Raw genomic sequence first — 21,824 nt, forward strand, 5'->3', positions numbered from 1 at the left:
CGTTTTGTGTAAAATGTCATGGAGAGAGCTTTTTGGCATCTGTAATTCACGTGAGGCCCTGCGCACCGATTTCTTCAGACTTCACAGAAAAGACTGCCTTACAGGTTCTACCCGCCTGCTGAGGTTCTCGGTCGACCAGACCTCGGAAAGTCAGCAACCGATCCTGTGTTCTTGAACCTCTCATACCAGGCTTTAATGCTCTTGACATCAGGTGGATTCCTTCCAAATGTTGTCTGGAAGTGTCTCTGCACTGTGGTTGGTGATCGTGTCTCATGGTACCACAGGACACACTGTGCCTTCTCCTGATTGGTTAACATGGCGTCTTGGGCACTGCACCTCATCCACTACTTACGTACTGCGAACCTAAAACAGAAAAAAAACTTTGATAGTTTGTAAACAATTAGACACTACTTTCATATTTGTATCTTACTTCTAGCCTGAGTTATCAATTTATGTAATCAGGGAAAGACTTTTCGGACACCGTGTACATTCCAATCAGAGAGATGTCATTGAGTTTATTTTGGCAGAAAACCAGAGTATCACAGATGTCCATAGACGCTTGCAGAATGTTTATGGAGACCTGTCAATGAACAAAAGCAAGGAAAGTCGTAGGGCGAGGCGTCTCTCATCGTCGGAACAGGGTCGCAAAAAGCTGTCCGGTCTCACCTGTGACTGCTGCGACGTTGGAACGTGCGGACACACTGGGCAGAACGCTCCTTCCGCCACCCATCTGTCTGGCACAGTGAAGGATGCGCTGTGCGGCAAGCAGTACGTGGATGACAGGAAGGCTATTGATGCAGCGAGGCGTTGGGTCAGACCTCGACGAGTGGAGTGGTACCGTGCGGGCATACGGGCCCTCCCAGGAAGGTGTCGTAGGGCCGTCTCACTGAACGGAGATTACGTTGAAAAATAGGGCTTTGTAGCCAAAAGAGTGGGGAATAATATGCTGTTTTTGAATCCTGAATAAAATGTACCTGCTTTCCCAAAAAAAAAAATGTGATGCATTAGTTACTGAACACCCCTTGTATGTGGTCAAGCTATGTATGTAAAGTGCAGTTATATTGCAGTGGTCAGTAACCTTGGGAGGACCCACTCATCGGATTTGTATCGGAATTTCCTCAGTGACGTACTCTTTCTACATCGGTAAGTACACATTTGCATTCACTGTGGTGAAACACCTGGTCAAATCCTCAGGACAGAACAGGTAGTTGGAATTGTGGAAAGGGGCCAGAAGTGAGCGGCTGTCAGTTACACTCGAACACACACAACTTTATTCAGTTGCCCAAACATTACAACGCAAATTTTTGAGCTTAACTATCGACTGAATATGTCACACAATCTTATGGCTTAAGGGCACAACCTCTTTAATTTTTAAAACGGCTCAAGGCCCATGATTTAAAACACAACTACAATAAATTTTCAAAAGGAGGCAGAAGGCCTAAACAATCTAAGACTTGAGAAGTAAGGAACTTTAATTTTAAAATGGCTGAAGGTCCGTGATTTAAAAACACAACTACAATTAATTTTCAAATGCAGAAGGCTGAAAGCTTTTTCCTTAAATAATTTTTTTGACAAAAAAGGAGGCTGAAGGCCAAACAATCTAAGACTTAACAATAAGGAATTTTACTTCTAAAACGGCTGAAGGCCCGTGATTCAAAACACAACTACAATACGTTTTTACAAGGCAGAAAGCCCAAGGCTTTATCATTATACAATTTTTTTTTAAATTGAGGCTGAAGGCCCAAACAATTTAAGATTTAACAAGTAAGGAATTTAAATTTTAAGACATCTGAAGGCCCAAGATTGAAAAACACAACTACAATAAATTTTCAAAAGGCAGAAGGCCCAAAGCTTTATCCAAAAAAAAAAATATTTTAAATGAGGCTGGAGACCCAAACAATGCAAGACTTGACAAGTAAGGAACTTTCAGTTTTAAAATGGCTGAAGGCCCATTATTTAAAACACAACTATAAGCATACAAATTCAATCCATCGGCTATGAGCCATTAAAATACACAAACACCAGTAAGAAAACGCAGTACAGCCAGCGGCGCTCAGAAGTTTCCTGGGGTCGGTCTACACTTGAAATATTAACGTTCTCGTAGGGGAGACAGGTAGTTAGCACAACTATATCCGATCCACTGTCAACCCAACCAAGAGACAGTCAACGGACAACAGACCCACCGACAAGACGACTTGCTTTCCACCCGACCGGTACACAAGGAACTCCAAAGCCAAAACGTAAAAAGCGTAGTCGCCCACAACCAAAGTATACATAAGCTGTCAAAACTACACACACGTGTTGGACAGCGACAACACGGTGAGGAAAGGACGCTGCCTGAATTTTACCTCACTGGACAGGGCAGGTAACCGGAACGCTAACGGCCACAAGGCAGGAAATTCTGCTGCTGCATTTGGACTTGAAATAACCAAAATACGGTTAAACTCCACCGGATGGAGGCCAAACTTTCGCCATCTCGAACACTCGCTATTGCTCACGGGAATACCCCCAACAGCCAACCACGAAAACCAGCAGCACACTGTGAACAGACTGGCTTCGGTAATTAAATCACCACTCAACTTTCATGTCCTGGGTCGCTGAGCCACGGACCTCGTAGCAATCGGAAGAGCCCCCACACACTCCGGCACTGCGTAGAGACCGCCAATGGGCCCAGCCCACTGCACCACACAGAGATTTCCTGGCTGATCCACACCAGCCGACCGACTGCCGCACACCGGCTATCCGGAAACTGTAAGCAACAGAGCAGAGATAGTACAAGGAGCGAATATCGATACACACCGCTGCTGCCATACGTAGAAAGAGGAAGAACCATGGCACAACCGCAATAACCGCTGGAAACCAAACGGAGTAACAGACGAGGTTTAAACCAACGCATGAGCCAGGGCCAGCACAGCTCCTGTAGGAGTGTAAAGAAGTTGGGCCCTGTTACTCTAATGGCGGTCACAGCACGCCAAACATTCGCCTTAGGAGGATTACGTTCCTTTTCCTGGATTAAATGAGGATTTTCACGACCCCAAAAATGGTGTTATACTGTTAACTATTCCACTTGTATGAAAAGTACCCTCATTGGTGAATAGATGAAAATCAAAAGTCCATATCGCGATAATATTCGTTTAAGGGGCCAAAAATTCTGAGGATGGCTTTAACATAACCCGAAACCGGTAAATAAACAAATGTTATTGCGATCTCGACTGTCAGTTTTAACGTAGCCTCTGTTGTCCACAGTTATGTATCATTGATGAATGCCAGTACCTTCCAAATATCTTTCTGAATATTCGTTAATTCGGCTAAAATCTGACAACTTGAACACTAACACTAACTGCTCCACTGTTAGAGACTAGACAAGTCGATGTGGTATGGTCGCACTGCAAGTTCATGTTTCAGGATGCACCACACAGCTCATTGCCAAATCCCAGTTTTAAAACTGCACCGTCTGGTCGACTTCGAAGGAATCCGCACTACACCTTGCCGCACGACAGCAACGTTCAATACAGATACGAGTCTTGGACGGCCTGCATTTCGGTGACAGTTGTCTGCTGCTGATTCAGTTTTCATAAGCTTTTGACCAATGCATTGTATTGTTGAACTGCTTGGTGATCATGTTCAAATCGATCCTTAAACGTTCGACGTACTACATTGGGTAAACCACAGATTTCCATGAAACTTCCTACAATTCTCCTTCTTTCCAATGCACAGGGCGGTTATAATTAGCTACTTGAGATGACCCCCGTGAGTACTGAGTCATCGCAGGACAGTGAAACTGTGTAAACTTTTATAAGGGCATGCAGAAGAGAAATAGTGATTAAACCATTGAGAGGGTAACATTTTTTAATTGCGTACCATATTCACATTCCAGGCTGCAAACGATGCTCAACGTAACGACCATCTGCATCCACAACAGCTTGGAACCGCACTAGAGTTTGCACTATTGCTGCCCGAAACATCGTAGGTGGGATGTTGGTCATCTCCCTCGCTATGCTCATCTTCAACCTTCAACATATGTTTAGAGTCCCGTTGATAAACCGTGTCCTTCAGTTGGCTACACAGCCAGAAACTGCACGGGTTCAAATCCGATGACCATGGTGGCCACGCAGTGTGGAAAGATCAAACAGTGATTCGCTTTTCTCCAGGTGTGTTACGGAGCAGCAAATTGGCAGTTACAGGTGAAGATCCATTGTCCATTACAACTGTTAAGTCCAAAGCACTTCTCTCCCGTAGAGAAAGGATCAAAGTAACTTGTGCCGTTCACGCTACGTCTCCCTGGTGCTTGGGGTCTGAGTTCATCAAAGAAACATAGAGCAGTCATGGATTGTGCAGTGAAGCCACACCACACAGTCACGTGTTCACTGCGCGGTAGTACTTAATGAACGTTGGTTGGCAGTGACAGTCCCAAAATGCGACAGTTTTGTGTGTTAACTGCCCCTGTTAGTGTAAAGAGTGCTTCGTCTCTCCACAAATGTTTCAAGGGCACACGGCATCAACTCCAAGAAAGAAAAATAAGAGCAAAGTCTTCGTGGCGTGGCGAAAGTTGGTGAGGTATGTGGAGCTTGTATAGACACAACTTCGCAATTCCTTGAAGCAACTTTCGAACAATGGGCCATGAAATGTTGAGCTATCGTGACGCATCCCGTGATTTGCTCAAATCGGACATTGTGTCCAGCATTCTCAGCCATGGCAAAGGTCACTTCTGGAACGATTTGTGCAGCAATTGGCCGCCGGTCTTTCCTGGGACCAATTCCCAAATTGGCAGCTCATTCGAAGTTCCGAATCGTGTTCTTCAGCCTCGGTCCTTTAATGCTTCGATATTTACGAAGAGCAGCAGCGCTATTGCTGTTGCTTTCATAACAACTTTACGAGCTCGTCCAGACCCATGTTGACAGTCAGCACACTGGTGCTTGTGTTTCAGCCCTATGTCGCCGTAGCAGTGCCGGCGCCTGACGACAACCCACGACGCTAACATTACCAGCAACACAAACCATGCAGCGCACAGTCTGAACATCATTCCTGTAAGTCCGCAGCTCGTGGTCTAGTGCCTAGCGCTGCTACCTCCGGATCACATGGTCCCAGGTTCGATTCCCGGCCGGGTTGGGGAACTTATCTGCCCGGGGACTGGGTGTTTGTGTTGTCCTCATCATTTCATCATCATCCTCTTCATTCGTGACAGTGACTAGAATGTCCTGTGAAAAAAACTGGACTGTGCAAAAATTGGGACTTTGTACGGGCGCTGATGGCCGCGTTGTTGAGCGCCGCCCCAAACCAAACATCATCGTCATCACCATTCCTGTAAGGTTGGGTACTCATACTATAAGAGGCCTACACTTCCGGTTAATTAAGATTCGTCGATGACACGTGCGCCTAATATTCTCTGTTGTTTTGGAAAGGCATCTATTCGGGAGAACAATAAATATCCGGTTAAGTGTGGATACCAGTGCATCGGATTTGAACCCGTGCAGTTTCTGGCTGTGGTAAGTTTGATGGAAATGTATGGTTTACCGATTATAGTACGTCGAACGCTTAAGGATCGATTTGAACATGATCCACCAAGTAGTTAAACAATACACTGCGTTTGTCAAAAGTCTGTATCAGCAGCAGACAACTGTCACCGAAATACCGTACGTCCCAGACCAGGAATATCTGTAATGGACGTTGGTGTTGTACGGCGAGGTGCAGCACAGATTCCTTCGAAGTCAACCAGACGGTGCAGTTTTAAAACTTGGTTTCGCCAATGACCAGTGTGGCGTACATTGAAACACGAACTTGTTATAACCGAATGGTTATCGCGCGTCTACTTTCGCACGGTAACGATCGAAAGAAATTTGACAAAGAAGGTAAAAATAAATAGTTAGTGAATTTTGGCATAAATAAACTGAAGCGGTTATAATTTTAGATTCTAAATTACTTAAGAACGGTAGCCAACTCAGTGTGTGAGCAAAAATTACTGTATAATTATTAACTGTTTGTTAATTGTAATTACGAACGGATTATTGCATTACAATCAGGCGAGAACGGACCAGAAGCAATAACTCGAGCTCAGATGTAAAAATACAGTTAATACCATGATTTAATCAGAAAACCATAAAAATAATTTGTACTTAACACATGCACGTTAAAGTTAATTGTTTGCAAAATAGTTCGCGTAATGAATAGCTTTGCGTTACCCAAAGTAAAGCTAACTGCTACTGATTTTAGAAATGGAAATGTCGATAAATGTTTTTTATTACAGTAAGTTATTTCCGGAAAGATTGTAGTGTTTTGTTTAATGAAGAATATCTTATTTTGCGCCACACAGTTACGTAATTTACAAATTTTCGCAGTGCACACAAAAACATTAAATATATTATTCTGAAGTAATATTTTGTCAACATTCATTTAAAATATGCTTTTAATCCTTTACTGTTTGTCCTTGTTCTTTAACTTGTTGTTCTACCAAGCAACAAACTAACTTCACCGCCTTTAAATGACAGTTTTAGACAGTTCTCAGTTTTGTAAATTGCGCTTCTTTATCTTAGTTATCGAAATTAAGTAAACTCATCGATTTCAGTATTTTAATATTTTAAGTGGTGGTATTCTCGGAATCAAGAATGGTGATAGGATGGGAACGTATTGCATGAATGATTGCGGTAAAGTTCATTCACACTATAACAGTTGCTCCAGTTGTCTAATTAAGAAAAACTGCTACACTAGCTAGAGTTGTACAGTCTAAGGATGAAAGTGATCGGATCTTACTTTGATACGTTGCTGCTGGTGCGATGTAACGCATTATTCATAGACAATGTATGGCAACGGGTTCTTCTTTATCGTCGCTCCACTAACAAGTTTGGGCCCGCAATGCTCTTCTTGAATATAAATTCGTCTGGATGACAATGTGCTGTGCACCTCTACAGCGTCATAATATGTCTAGCCATATACACTGAAAAGCCAAAGAAACAGTTACACCTACCTAAAATCGTGTAACACGCAGAAGTGCCATAACACGCTGTGGCATGGACTCGACAAATGTCTGAAGTAGTGCTGGAGGGAATTGACACCATGAATCCTGCAGGCCTGTCCATATATCTGTACGAGGGGGTGGAGATCTCTTGTGAATAGCACGTTGCAAACTATCCCAGATACGCTCAATAATCTTCATGTCTGGGGAGTTTGGTGGCCAGCGGAAGTGTTTAAACTCAGGAGAGTGCTCTTGGAGCCACTTCTGGACGGGTTGATAGTTGCATTGTCCTGCTGGAATTGCCCAAGTCCGTCGGAATGCACAATGGACATGAATGGACGCAGGTGATCAGACAGGGTGCTTACGTACGTGTCACCTGTCAAGGTCGTGTCTAGACGTATCAGGGGTCCCCTATCACTCCAACAGCACACTCCCAACACCACTACAGAGCTTCCACAAGCTTGAACACTCCCATGCTGACATGCAGGGTCCATGGATTCATGAGGTTGTCTCCATAAGCATACACGTCCATCCGCTGGATACAATTTGAAACTAGACTCCTCTAACCAGGCAACAGGATTCCAATCATCAACAGTTCAACGTCGGTGTTGACGTGCCCGGGCGAGACGTAAAGCTTTGTTTCCTGCAGTGATCAAGGGTATACGAGTGGGCGTTCGGCTCCAAAAGCCCATATCGCTAATGTTTCAGTGAATGGTTCGCACGCTGACACTTTTTGATGGCCCAGCATTGAAATCTGCAGCAATTTGTGGAAGGGTTTCACTTCTTTCACGTTGAACGATTCTCTTCAGTTGTCGTTCGTTGCGTTGTTGCAGGATCTTTTTTCTGGCCGCGGCGATGTCAGAAGTCATGTATTACCGGATTCCTGATATTTCACGGTACACTCGTAAAATGGTCGTACGAAAAAATCCCCACTTTATCGCTACGTCGGAGATGCTGTGTCCCGTCGCTCGTGCACTGACTATTACAGCACGTTCAAACTCACTTAAATCTTGATAATTTGCCATTGAAGCAGCAGCAACCGATCTAACAACTGCGCCAGAGACTTGTCGCCTTATATAGGCGTTGCCGACCGCAGGGCCGTATTGTGCCTGTTTACATATCTCTGTAAGATGAATACGCATGCCTATACCAGTTTCTTTGGCGCTTCAGTGTATTAAAAGTCTTGCAGTGTGTTATACTTGTATTCCCGCGCACCGCATATGCACTTTACTACTTGTCTCATATCTCTCTCCGCCGACTACTGCCTAATTCAGTTCTTAGGCGCGCAGCGAAAATACTCCTTACTTCAAACGTGTAGTTTGAATCTGTTCAATAGCGAATTTCCCTGCCTAGTCCACCGTTTTAACTATATCATAATTACAATATTCTTTTTTAATTAGTTCGTTTGACATTACTTAAAACTTTGGGATTAATAGGCTGCGGTCGATGTTTAAAACTTTCCCCTAACGTTTCCTCTCCGATTGCGGGACACATCTTCAGAGGTAGAGTGGCGAACTGCACGAGAAATCCATGGAGCGCCGAATATATGCGCAGCGTAAAGGGCACCACAGTCTATCACGTTCAGGCGGGTTGGGTTGGGTTGTTTGCTGGAGGAGACCAGACAGGGAAGTCATCGGTCTTATCGGATGAGGGAAGGAAGTCGGCCGTGCCCTGTCGAAGGAAACATCCCGGCCTGGAGCGATTTGGGGAAATCACGGAAAACCTAAATCAGGATGGCCGGACGCGGGATTGAACCATCGTCCTCCCGAATGCGAGTCCAATGTGGTAGCCACTGCGCTACCTCGCTCGGTTCGTTAAGTCGGCTACGAGATTATCTCTGGTAATGCTAGCATTCTCTATTGAAAGTATCGATCGTCATTCTTACGTTGCAATGTTGACATCCAAATTTTATCTAATTAAACAGCTTCCGCTTTTCTGTTTTATTATGATGGTATTTATAAACCTGAATAGCCTGTGTGTGTGTGTGTGTGTGTGTGTGTGTGTGTGTGTGTGTGTGTGTGTTGGAGCTTACGGGCGCTGAACGTCGAAGTCATCAGCGCCCTGACACACAGTCAAAGAAACGAATGTAGACAAATTTAGTAAAATAGAAGCATACACGCAAAGAAAGCGGGAAAAGATGAAAAATGCTGTATAAAAAAATAAAACGTAAGGAAAACGAGAAAGGAGCGTCAAGGATGGCACAGGAAATGGTCACTGGCTGGCCACTTACGTAAAATATGGGCGAGACACTCACCCTGTGAACAAATAAGACCCTCTGCCTGAAATCTTGGTAAAAATATTGGACAAGTCACACAACTTTAAAACCTGAACCACATTCGTTTGAGTATTTCCTAAAAGAGATGGCAGATCCGCCAGTACGTCATCCACGTCCCACTGGTCAGAAAATAAAACGCAATCCAATAAAACGTGGCGCACAGTGACCTGGACGCCGCAAGCACCACACATTGGAGGGTCCTCTCGCCGGAGCAGGAAGCCATGCGTCATAGGGATGTGGCCTGTCCGAAGCCGAGTGAGGAGAACCTCGTCCCGTCTACGGGGCTGGAAAGAAGTACACCACACACGCGTTGTGGGCTTGAGTAAACGGAGCTTATTTGTCAGTCGTTTCCAGCCACTCATCCTCCCACCGACGCATGAGTCGTGAGCTCAACAGCGAGGTGAGTGCGTGCAGGGGGATGGCACACTGAGATACTTGCGGATCGAGACACGCCTCCTTGGCTGCGAGATCTGCCCTTTCGTTCCCAGCAATGCCGACGTACCCTGGAACCCAGCAGAAAGCCACCTCCTTCCTCAGTCGTTGTAGTTGGAGGAGGGCACCTTGGATGGTCTGGACTATTTTATTTGCTGGACTCGAACATTGCAATGAGTGAGGGGCACTCAGTGAATCGGAATAGACAAGAAATTTAGGACGGGAGGTGCGTCTCATCTGCTCCAGTGCCCGCAAAATCGCAGACAACTCTGCATCAAAGACAGTAAACGCTTGAGGCAGTCGGACCTTGAGGACACGATTCGTAAAAACAACAGAGCAACCAATGGAATCCCCCTGTTTCGACCCATCCGTAAAAAACAGCTACATAGTCGTGGTGCCTCTCTATACACATGAGCATGAAAATGCCATGTTTTCTATATGAACACTTGTCTCAGTGAATTTTACTTCATGATTGCCCACTTGGTAAAGATGTTCCGCTACGGCGGATTTATCTCCATGTCCCAGCAGCAATTTCTTTTTTATTCAACGAGACAGATGTTAACACTTCTTTTTGTGGTACCAATATAAACCAGTCCATAATTACAAGGAATTTTATTATACACATCCGGTGTAGCCAAAGGATTAAACATTCTGTTATTTTCCTGGTGGGTCTGAAGGTAGTTTCCACACCATAGTTGCTCAACTCTTTCCCAATGTGATCTGTAATCGTGTTGATGAACGGAAGGAAAACTTACCCTTTGAGCGGCCCTCTTTCCTCATCTCCTGATTCTCTCTGTAGGGCAAAGTGCTCGGTTCATCTCCTTGTTCGAATAACAATTCTTCTTGAATGTTGACCATAGATTTTCAAGCTCATCTTTTATATAAGTCTGTTCATAAATTTTGTGCATCCTGTTCATCAAGGTTCTAATGACACTCTTTTTTGTCAGCCGGCCGTTGCGGCCGAGCAGTTCTGGCGCTTTTTTTGTCAGCCAGCCGTTGCGGCCGAGCAGTTCTAGGCGCTTCAGTCCGGAACCGCGCGACCGCTTCGGTCGCAGGTTCGAATCCTGCCTCGGGCATGGATGTGTGTGATGTCCTTAGGTTAGTTAGGTTTAAGTAGTTCTGAGTTCTAGGGGACTGATGACCTCAGATGTTATGTCCCATAGTGCTCAGAGCCGTTTGAACCAACCCCTTTTTCGTCTGGGATGGTGTTTAGAAACTTTATGCAGGCAACAGTCAGTATGCGTGGCTTTTCTGTACACGCTATGGCCCAACGTCCCGGCCCCTCCCTTGGTAACAGCCACATTCAAGAAATTTAGTCGGCCATTATTCTCCGTCTTCTTAGTAAATTGCATTTTCGGATTGATACTACTGACATGTATCAGTAAGACATCAAATCCTCTGCCCCATACGTCCATACTACTAAAGTATCATCGACATAGCGGCACCACCTGGCTGGTCTTCTACTGACAGTCCGCAACAGCCATTGTTGAAAGTTTTCCATAAACCAATTGGCCACACTCGGACGAAGAGAGCTGCCCATAGCCACCTCGTCAATCTGTTCATAAAAATCATTATTGTATTGAAAATAGGTCATGGTGAGGCAGTATCTGAATAACTCCACAATATCTGTTAGGGAAAATGTCGCCTATACATAGTTAGTTTGAATTAATTCTCTGACATGACAACAATTATATAATAATGAAAGGTACATATGGCAGAAATTGCCTGACAGTTTCATTATGCTTACACAATTAATCACACGAGAAAATTGTAGCCACTGTGTTGTTGTGTTTCAATACGATACATAGTTTTCCGGCTACACTGGCGCAAGTGGAGGAATTTTAATTACACTGAAGCACCAAATAAACTGGTATAGGCATGCGTATTCAAATAGAAATAAACAGCCAGAATACTATACAGGGTGTAAATTTGAAGATGACAAAACAAAATAACTCGAAAAATAAGCTTCACACGAAAAAATGTGTAGAATCCAAAGTTGGTTATTTTGGAGGGGGATATCTGCTGGTCCTAAAATTAGCCCGCCACTCCAGCCCCCTGGGGGTGAGGCGGGAGTCAACTTTAAAATTTCAAATTTATATTGCAGAATCAGATTCTACATAAAAAACTACGTACATTTTGTCTTAAACATTTGTTTCGTTACTTGGTAGTTGGCGCTGTAATTCAAGAAAATCCATGTTCTCATTTTTGCGTGCGAAATGGTTACGGATCCAGATATGTCTAGAAGGATTTTAGATGAAAACGCTGTGTTGTCATTGATTTAGGGCTTAAAGTTCGTTGCAGAAACATGAGGAACGACTGTTACTGGTGCGCGCGGCTTCTCCCGTGTAACTTTCGATGACATGATTGTACGAATGTTATCCCATATCAGCATAAAAAATATCAGTCATTAATCGCATGAGTCTATCGGATTTCCGAGATTTAGATTCTCCAGCGACACATTGCCTTTGTAGATTTAGCAAAAGCTTACGATACAGTCCCTAGATCTAAGTTGTGCGAAGCTATGAAAGATATAGGTATGTATGATCATCTTTTACAAATTGTTATTGCAATGTTCTGAGATAATGTGATACAGATTAAACGAGGTCAAAGTTGTCAGAACCTATTAATGTCACTAAGGGTTTGTGACAAGGTTGCAGTATGTCACCCATTTTGTTCAATTTATGTGTAGAAGCGGCTTCCCGAAATTGGAAGAACAGCTGCAGAGGAATGGGAATCACTGTCAACGATGTACAGATTTTTCATTAAGTTCTGCCGACGATAAACCTACTATAGCACAATATGATTATGACCTTGAGTTCATGATGCGACGATTATATCAAGAATACAACAGTTGGCGACTACAAATGAAGTCTAACAAAAACAAAGTATCTGGTGGTGAATTGTGAAGCTAAATATGAAGTACACATCAATGACAAAGCAATTACGAGACAGGTAGAGAAATTTAAATTCACGGCAGATATTGATAAAAATGGTTTGGGCCATACACAAGTAAAATATAGAATACAGCAAAGCAGAAAAGCGTTGTTGTTGTTGTGGTCTTCAGTCCTGAGACTGGTTTGATGCAGCTCTCCATGCTACTCTATCCTGTGCAAGCTTCTTCATCTCCCAATACCTACTGCAGCCTACATCCTTCTCAATCTGCTTAGTGTATTCATCTCTTGGTCTCCCTCTACGATTTTTACCCTCCAAGCTGCCCTCCGATACTAAATTGGTGATCCGTTGATGCCTAAGAACATGTCCTACCAACCGATCCCTTCTTCTAGTCAAGTTGTGCCACAAGTTCCTCTTACAATATCATCGGCAAACCTCAAAGTTTTTATTTCTTCTCCATGGATTTTAATACCTACTCCGAATTTTTCTTTTTTTTTCACTGCTTGCTCAATATACAGATTGAATAACATCAGGGAAAGGCTACAACCCTGTCTCACTTCCTTCCCAACCACTGCTTCCCTTTTATGCCCCTCGACTCTTATAATTGCCATCTGGTTTCTCTACAAATTGTAAATAGGCTTCTCGCTCCCTGTATTTTACCCCTGCCACCTTTAGAATTTGAAAGAGAGTATTCCAGTCAACATTGTCCAAAGCTTTCTCTAGGTCTACAAACGCTAGAAACGTAGGTTTGCCTTTCCTTAATGTAGCTTCTAAGATAAGTCGTAGGGTCAGTATTGCCTCACGTCTTCCAATATTTCTACGGAATCCAAACTGATCTTCCCCGAGGTCGGCTTCTACTGGTTTTTCCATTCGTCTGTAAAGGATTCGCGTTAGAATTTTGCAGCTGTGGCTTATTAAACTGATTGTTCGGTAATTTTCACATCTTTCAACATCTGCTTTCTTTGGGATTGGAATTATTATATTCTTTTTGAAGTCTGAGGGTATTTCACCTGTCTCATACATCTTGCTCACCAGATGGTAGAGTTTTGTCAGGACTGGCTCTCCCAAGGCTGTCAGTAGTTCTAATGGAATGTTGTCTACTCCCGGGGCCTTGTTTCGACTCAGGTCTTTCAGTGCTGTGTCAAACTCTTCACGCAGTATCATATCTCCCATTTCATCTTCATCTACATCCTCTTCTATTTCCATGATATTGTCCTCAAGTACATCGCCCTTGTATAGACCCTCTATATACTCCTTCCACCTTTCTGCTTCCCCTTCTTTGCTTAGAACTGGGTTTCCATCTGAGCTCTTGATATTGATACAAGTGATTCTCTTTTCTCCAAAGGTCTCTTTAATTTTCCTGTAGGCAGTATCTATCTTACCCCTAGTGAGATAAGCCTCTACATCCTTACATTTGTCCTCTAGCCACCCCTGCTTAGCCATTTTGCACGTCCTGTCGATTTCATTTTTGAGACGTTTGTATTCCCTTTTGCCTGCTTCACTTACTGTATTTTTATATTTTCTCCTTTCATCAATTAAATTCAATATTTCTTCTGTTACCCAAGGATTTCTACTAGACCCCATCTTTTTACCTACTTGATCCTCTGCTGCCTTCACTGCTTCATCCCTCAAAGCTACCCATTCTTCTTCTACTGTATTTCTTTCCCCCATTCCTGTCAATTGTTCCCTTATGCCCTCCCTGAAACTCTGTACCACCTCTGGTTCTTTCAGTTTATTCAGGTCCCATCTCCTTAAATTCCCACCTTTTTGCAGTTTCTTCAGTTTTAATCTACAGTTCATAACCAATAGATTGTGGTCAGAGTCCATATCTGCCCCTGGAAATGTCTTACAATTTAAAACCTGGTTCCTAAATCTCTGTCTTACCATTATATAATCTATCTGTAACCTGTCAGTATCTCCAGGCTTCTTCCAAGTAACCAGCCTTCTTTTATGATTCTTGAACCAAGTGTTAGCTATGATTAAGTTGTGCTCTGTGCAAAATTCTACCAGGCGGCTTCCTCTTTCATTTCTTAGTCCCAATCCATATTCACCTACTACGTTTCCTTCTCTCCCTTTTCCTACTACCGAATTCCAGTCACCTATGACTATTAAATTTTCGTCTCCCTTCACTATCTGACTAATATCTTTGATTTCATCATACGTTTCTTCAATTTCTTCGTCATCTGCAGAGCTAGTTGGCATATAAACTTGTACTACTGTAGTAGGCGTGTGCTTCGTGTCTATCTTGGCCACAATAATGCCTTCACTGTGCTGTTTGTAGTAGCTTACCCGCACTCCTATTTTTTTATTCATTATTAAACCTACTCCTGCATTACCCCTGTTTGATTTTGTATTTATAACCCTGTATTCACCTGACCAAAAGTCTTGTTCCTCCTGCCACCGAACTTCACTAATTCCCACTATATCTAGCTTTAACCTATCCATTTCCCTTTTTAAATTTTCTAACCTACCTGCCCGATTAATGGATCTGACATTCCACGATCTCAAAAGAAGACTTATAGCTGTGGAAATGGATTATTTTGCGTAGGAGTGCCAGAATATCAAGAATCGAAGGAAAACCTAATGATGAAGTAAGATCTAAAATGAAGGCAAATGATACAGTAATAGATAGAATTGAAAGAAAATCATTAAAATGGTACGGACATATGATATGAATGCCAGATCATTGGTGGCCAAAGAATGTTTATGAATGGAAACCACGCGGCAGACGTAAGCGCAGAAGACCACGACGTTCTTGGACAGACCACAGAAATGGAGTACTGGAACATCGGAGCATCGACAAGGAAGATGTGCTGGATAAAGAGGCTTGGCGGAGGATAACAGCAATACAACAAGATGTTGTTATTAATTAATCTTTGTACTGGTTAAGCCTGTAATAATAAAAAATCGCATGCTTTGCTTGTGCTGAGGTATGTGGATCGTATTTCCTGAGCTCATTGGCAATATGTTGATCACATGAAAGCAGGGGTCTCTGGGCACTGTTATACTCGATTTCAAGATCTCGAATGCTTCCACCAGCATTGTCTGATTTTGTTTTGTGGAGGCAGCACTGACTGACCTGTGAGATTTGAGGCTCCTTTTTGGTGGAGGCGCTTCTGGTGATAGGAGTGGTTACTCTTTCACTAGCTGTACGTTTATTCTGCTCTCCCTAATACACTATGTGATCAAAAGTATCCGGAGAGCCTCGAAAACATACGTTTTTCATGGTGGTGGTGGTGGTTAGTCTTTAACGTCCCGTCGACAACGAGGTCATTAGAGACGGAGCGCAAGTACGGGTTAGGGAAGGGGAAGGATTGGGAAGGAAATCGGCCGTGCCCTTTCAAAGGAACCAACCCGGCATTTGCCTAAAACCATTGAGGGAAATCACGGAAAACCTAAATCAGGATGGCTGGAGACGGGATTGAACCGTCGTCCTCCCGAATGCGAGTCCAGTGTGCTACGTTTTTCATATTTGGTACATTGTGCTGCCACATATTGCCAGGTACTCCATATCAGCGACCTCAGTAGTCATTTGACATCGTGAGACAGCAGAATAGGACGCTCCGCGGAGCTCACGGACTACGAACGTGATCAGGTGATTGGGTGTCACTTGTATTATACGTCTGTACCCGAGATGTCCACACTCCTAAACGTCCCTAGGTCCACAGTTACCGATGTGATACTGAAGTGGAAACGTGAAGGGACACGTACAGCACAAATGCGTACAGGCTGACCTCGTCTGTTGATTGACAGAGACCTCCGACAGTTGAAGAGGATCGTAATGTGTAATAGTCAGACATCTATCCAGACCATCACACAGGAGTTCCCAACTGCATCAGGATCCATTGCAAGTACTAAGACCGCTAGGCGGGAGGTAAGATAACTTGGATTTCATGGTCGAGCGGCTGCTCAGAAGCCACACATCACGCCGGTAAATGCCAAACGACGTCTCGCATGGTGTAAGGAGCGTAAACATTGGACCATTGAACAGTGGTAAAACGTTGCGTGGACTGACGAATCACGGTACACAATGTGCCGATATGATGGCGAATTCCTAGCGAACCTCATCTGCTAGCGTGTCTAGTGCCAACAATAAAATTCGGAGGCGGTGGTATTATGGTGTGGTCGTGGTTTTCATGGAGCGGACTAGCACCCCTTGTTGTTCTACGTGGCGCTATTATAGCACAGGCCTACATTGATGTTTTAAGCGCCTTCTTGCTTCCCACTGTTGAAGAGCAATTCGGGGATAATGATTGGATCTTTCAACACGATCGAGCACCTGTTCATAATGCACGGCCTGTGGCGGAGTGGTTACACGACCGTAACATCCCTGTAATGGACTGGCCTGCACAGAGTCCTGACCAGAATCCTATAAAACACCTTTGGGATATTTCTAGAATGAAATGAAACTTCGTGGCAGATGAAAACTGTGTGCCGGACCGAGACTCAATCTCGGGACCTTTGCCTTTCGCGGGCAAGTGCTCTAGCAAATCAGCTACCCAAGCACGACTCACGACGCGTCCTCACAGCTTTAATTCCGCCAGTACCTCGTCTCCTACCTTTCAATCTTCACATAAGCTAGAAACATCCCGCAGGCTGTGGCTAAGCCATGTCTCCGCAATATCCTTTCTTTCAGGAGTGCTAGTTCTGCTAGGTTCGCAGGAGAGCTTCTGTAAAGTTTGGAAGGTAGGAGACGAGGTACTGGCAGAAGTAAAGCCGTGAGGACGGGGCGTGAGTCGTGCTTGGGTAGCTCAGTTGGTAGAGCACTTGCCTGCGAAAGGCAAAGGTCCCGAGTTCGAGTCTCAGTCCGGTCTGTCAGTCAGTCAGTCAGTTATAATCTGCCAGGAAGTTTCACCTTTGGGATGTTTTGGAACGCCGACTTCGTGCCAAGCCTCACCGACCGACACTCCGGCACTCCGTGAAGAATGGGCTGCCACTCCCCAAGAAACCTTCCAGCAACAGATTGAACGTATGCCTGCGAGAGTGGAAGTTGTCATGAAGCTAAGAGTGGGCCAACACCATATTGAATTCCAGCATTACCGATGGAGGCCGTCACGAACTTGTAAGTCATTTTCAGCCAGGTGTCCGGATACTTTTGATCACTTAGTGTATCAACTTTGCCCAATGTGTGACGTTTCACAGTACTGAAAAGGAAAACTTGCATCCTAATTACGTTGTTTTTTTTTTTTTACAGATTCCAATTTCAGAACAAGAATGGGTAAGCATTGCACAACAATATGAGAAAAAGTGGGATCTTTCACATGCTATAGGTGCTACGGATAGAAAACCCATCAAGTTACAAGCACCCATGAACTCAGGCACAGAATACTGTAACTGCAAGCATTTTTCAGAAGTGTCTTATTCGCTCTAGTGGATGCGGGCTGATATGGCCAAACAATGGGAATTAACAAATTGAAATAGTTCAAATGGCTCTGAGCACTATGGGACTTAACATCCGTGGTCATCAGTCCCCTAGAACTTAGAACTACTTAAACCTAACTAACCTAAGGACATCACACACACCCACGCCCGAGGCAGGATTAGAACCAGCGACCGTAGCAGTCACGCGGTTCCGGACTGAGCGCCTAGAACCGTTCGGCCACAGCGGCCGGCTGGGAATTAACAGATTCTGAAGGCGAATAGTGGTTTGAGCTAGACACGTGGGACATTCTGTTTCGGAAATCATTAGGGAATTCAATATTCCGAGATCAGCATGTCAAGAGTGTGCCAAGAATACCGAATTTCAGGCATTACCTTTCACCACGGACAACCCAGTGACCGACGGTCTACACTTAGCTATCGAGAGCAGCGGCGTTTAGGCTAACAGACAAGCAGTACTGCAGAAAGCAATGTGGCAAGTATGACGAACGTATCCGTCAGGGGAGTGTGGCGAAATTTCGAGTTAATGGGCTGTGGCAGCAGACTACAGGCGGGAGTGCCATTGCTAACAGCACGACACCCGCCTCTCCTGGATTCGCGACCGAATCAGTTGGACCCTAGATGACTGGAAAACCGTGGCCTGGTCAGATTGGTCCCAATTTCAGTTGGTAAGGACTGATAGCAGGTTTGGAGTGTGGCGCAGACCACACGAAGCCACGAAGCCAAGTTGTGAACAAGGCACTGTGCAAGATAGCGGTGGCTCCATAATGGTGTGGGACGTGTTTAGATGGAATGGACTTGGTCCTGTAGTCAGGCTGAACTGGACTGGAAATGGCTATGTTCGGCTACTTTGAGACCATTTGCATCCATTCGCGTACTTCATGTTCACAAACAATGATGGGATTTATACGGACGAAAATGCACAATGTCACTGGGCCACAATTGTTAGCGATTGGTTTGAAAAACATTCTGGACAGTTCCAGTGAATGATTTGGTCACTCAAATCGCCCGATATGAATGCCATTTGACATTTATGGGACGTAATCGAAAGGTCAGCTCGTGCACAAAATCTTGCAGCGGCAAGACTTTGGCAACTGTAGAGCCAGCCAGCATGGTCATTATTTCTGCAGGGGATCTCCAACGACTTGTTGACTCCGTGCCACATCGGGCCGCTGCATTGCGCCACTCAGTAGGATGTCTAACACGATAACGGGAGGTATCCCCTAACTTTTGTCACCTCATTGTACAAAAGATTACAAGGAAAATCGCTCGACATTCTTTCCCCGCCTGTGCCCCGAGTCAACACCGACTCGAAGGAAGGCCTCGGCGCTTGTTCGTGACGTCACGTCAGCTAGGCACGGCGAACGCCAGGTCTGTTGCAGGCACAAACGCCTGGGCGTGCTTATCACTATAAATCTCTTATTTTTGCACAAAATGTTTGGTGTTGTTTTGGATTCTGCACTTTTATTTAGATGAAAGATTTTCTTACTATCGTAAAGCTACAAATGAAGATCATAGTTCTGTATTACCGAATCCTGTCGAAACAAACGTAGATCAATATGAGAAGATGCTTTGCCCCATTGTAAGCTTCGGAAATTTTACATTCAAGTAACTATATTTACTTGATCCATTTTGTTATCGAAACTTACCCCAACCCCCTTACAATGAACTCGTTTCTTTTATTTACTTATTTATTTTCGTTTGACATCGTCACTGGAAATGTGAACTAATTTACATGTGTAAATGTGCAACTGTTGCCAGTCATTAGATTACAGTCGTTTTCAACGAAAGGAATTCTAAACAGGAAACAAAATAGCTTCATACATCGAAAATACTGCTGAGCTTAAACCTTTTTAAACATGCACATTAGAAAAGATAAATATTCCGCTCTTGCAACTGAAAGGAGAAACTTTATAAGGTAAAAAAAATATTATTTGATAAAACAAGCATCTCTCTTTTGCCTCTTCTTCTGTCCCCCTCCCCCAACGTGTACAATCGCAAGATATTTCATTAACATTCAGTGCTCCTCACCCTATAGTCAACCAAGATACCTAAAGAAGAGCACCAATATGTTCACAGTTTCTTGTAAAAGCAACCCAGTACAAACGTAACTTCCTCAGATTTACAAATAAGGTAAAGAAGCACGAATTCTGTTGCTGCTGGACCGTGAAGTTGTTTCTGTATGTTAATCCTTAAAACAGTCGCAAATTTAAGTTCAGGAGTACACGATTTGTTAAGAAGTGTAATGAATTGCACAATTAATTGATTGCAGAAATCTCTCAGAACAATGTGTGTTGGTCAACTACCGCCAATAGTTTCACATTTTCCTGTGTCAGAGAGGGACACCACCATTATGAGTATGCCTGCAGCAGACCTGGCGTTCGCCGTGCCTAGCTGACGTGACGACACCAACAAGCGCCGAGGCCTTCCTTTGAGTCGGTGTTGCCCGAGTACCATATCAACTAAAGTTCCTTCTTCGTCTTGGCTGACAGAGTATTCGCATTAAACGAAAGCGCTGCGAAGCAATTTGAAGGATACCATGATAAAGGGTCTGTGGAAAGGGTGCTCAGTTATAGGGTGTCGAGAAGCACGTAGAGTGGTGGAAGTTGCTTTTGGTGTTCTGAGTTCCGTGTTTTGGGTCTTAAGAATTATTACTGAAACCAGAAAAAAACAAAAAAGATTGTCATGGGTACTTTATACTTATATAGCTTTTTTGAGAAAGCAACCTACATCACGTGCACTTTCCACTTCAGTAGGTAGTCTCTATATGGAAATCAATGGATTAATAATTCCTCGCCGATGGGGAAATGGGTTTGTTACTCGAGCCACTGACAATGAGAACTACTGCGCGTAGAGCAGGCAACAATGCTAAGAAAATGTGTTTGCATCTCGCAAGACGCTGTGTTACAAACGGCACAATCATTAGGAATATAATCATTAACCCATATATTATCACAAAATCTTTGTAATCTACATTCTCGTTCCTTTTCCTTCCGTTAATCGTACTAGGATTACAAATTGGAAATACGGTAATGCAAGATACGTACGACTGGCAATGTGTCCACAGTTTCATTGGGATTATATGTGTCTGCCAGAAACGCGAACTGATCGAAAACCAAACCACTTAGTGACATAACCAATTTCCGCAGCTGTAAATAAACAACAAACTCTTACACTTGTATGCCCATAGTGTCTGTAGTTGGTGGTATAAATACATTATTCAACATCTACATAGATACTCCGCAAGCCACCATATGGGGCGTGGCGGAGTGTACACTGTACCACAAATTGTCATTTCCTTTCCTGTTCCACTCGCAGACAGAACGAGGGTAAAACGCCTGTCTTTATGACTCCATAGGAGCCCTAATTTCTCCCATCTTATCTTCATGGTCCTTCCGTGCGATGCGTGTTAGCGGCAGTAGAATAGTTTGAAAGTCAGCTTCGTATACCGGTTCTCTAAATTTTCTCAATAGTGTTTCTCGGAAAGAACGTCTTCTTCCCTCTATGGATTCCCATTTGTGGTCCCGAAGCATCTCCATAACACTTACCTGTTGTTCGGAGCTACCGGTAACAAATGTAGCAGCCCGCCACTGAATTGCTTCGATGTCTTCCTTCGGTCCGACCTGGTACGGATCCCAACCACTCAAGCAGTATTCAAGAATAGGTCTCACCAGCGTCCTACATGCGGTCTCCTTTTCAGGTGAACCACACGTTCCTAAGGTTCTCTCAATACACCATAATCGAGCATTCCTCTTTCCTACTACAATCCTTACATGGTCGTTCCATTTCACATCACTTTGCTACGTTACGCCCAGATATTTAAACGACTTGGCTGTGTCAAGCAGGGCGCTGCTAATACTGTAACCAACATTACAGGTTTGTTCTTCCTACTCACCC

At 44.0% G+C, this 21,824-nt stretch overlaps 1 protein-coding gene across 4 annotated transcripts in view; it reads left to right on the forward strand.

Moving 5' to 3' along the window:
• Window positions 1-21,824, forward strand: part of LOC126424754 (zinc finger protein 679-like) — a 319,807-nt gene that overhangs the window by 162,204 nt on the left and 135,779 nt on the right. For 2 of the 4 annotated variants that reach the window (XM_050087489.1, XM_050087485.1), the window contains exon 7: window positions 17,743-17,766. The exons of the other annotated variants lie outside the window; for them this stretch is intronic. In XM_050087489.1, coding sequence (XP_049943446.1) covers window positions 17,743-17,766 — 24 coding nt within the window. The remainder of the gene's footprint in view (window positions 1-17,742; window positions 17,767-21,824) is intronic. 4 annotated transcript variants of the gene reach the window in all.

Source organism: Schistocerca serialis, chromosome 10, assembly GCF_023864345.2.
Source record: "Schistocerca serialis cubense isolate TAMUIC-IGC-003099 chromosome 10, iqSchSeri2.2, whole genome shotgun sequence".
In the NCBI taxonomy this organism is placed as follows: Eukaryota; Metazoa; Arthropoda; class Insecta; order Orthoptera; family Acrididae; genus Schistocerca; species Schistocerca serialis.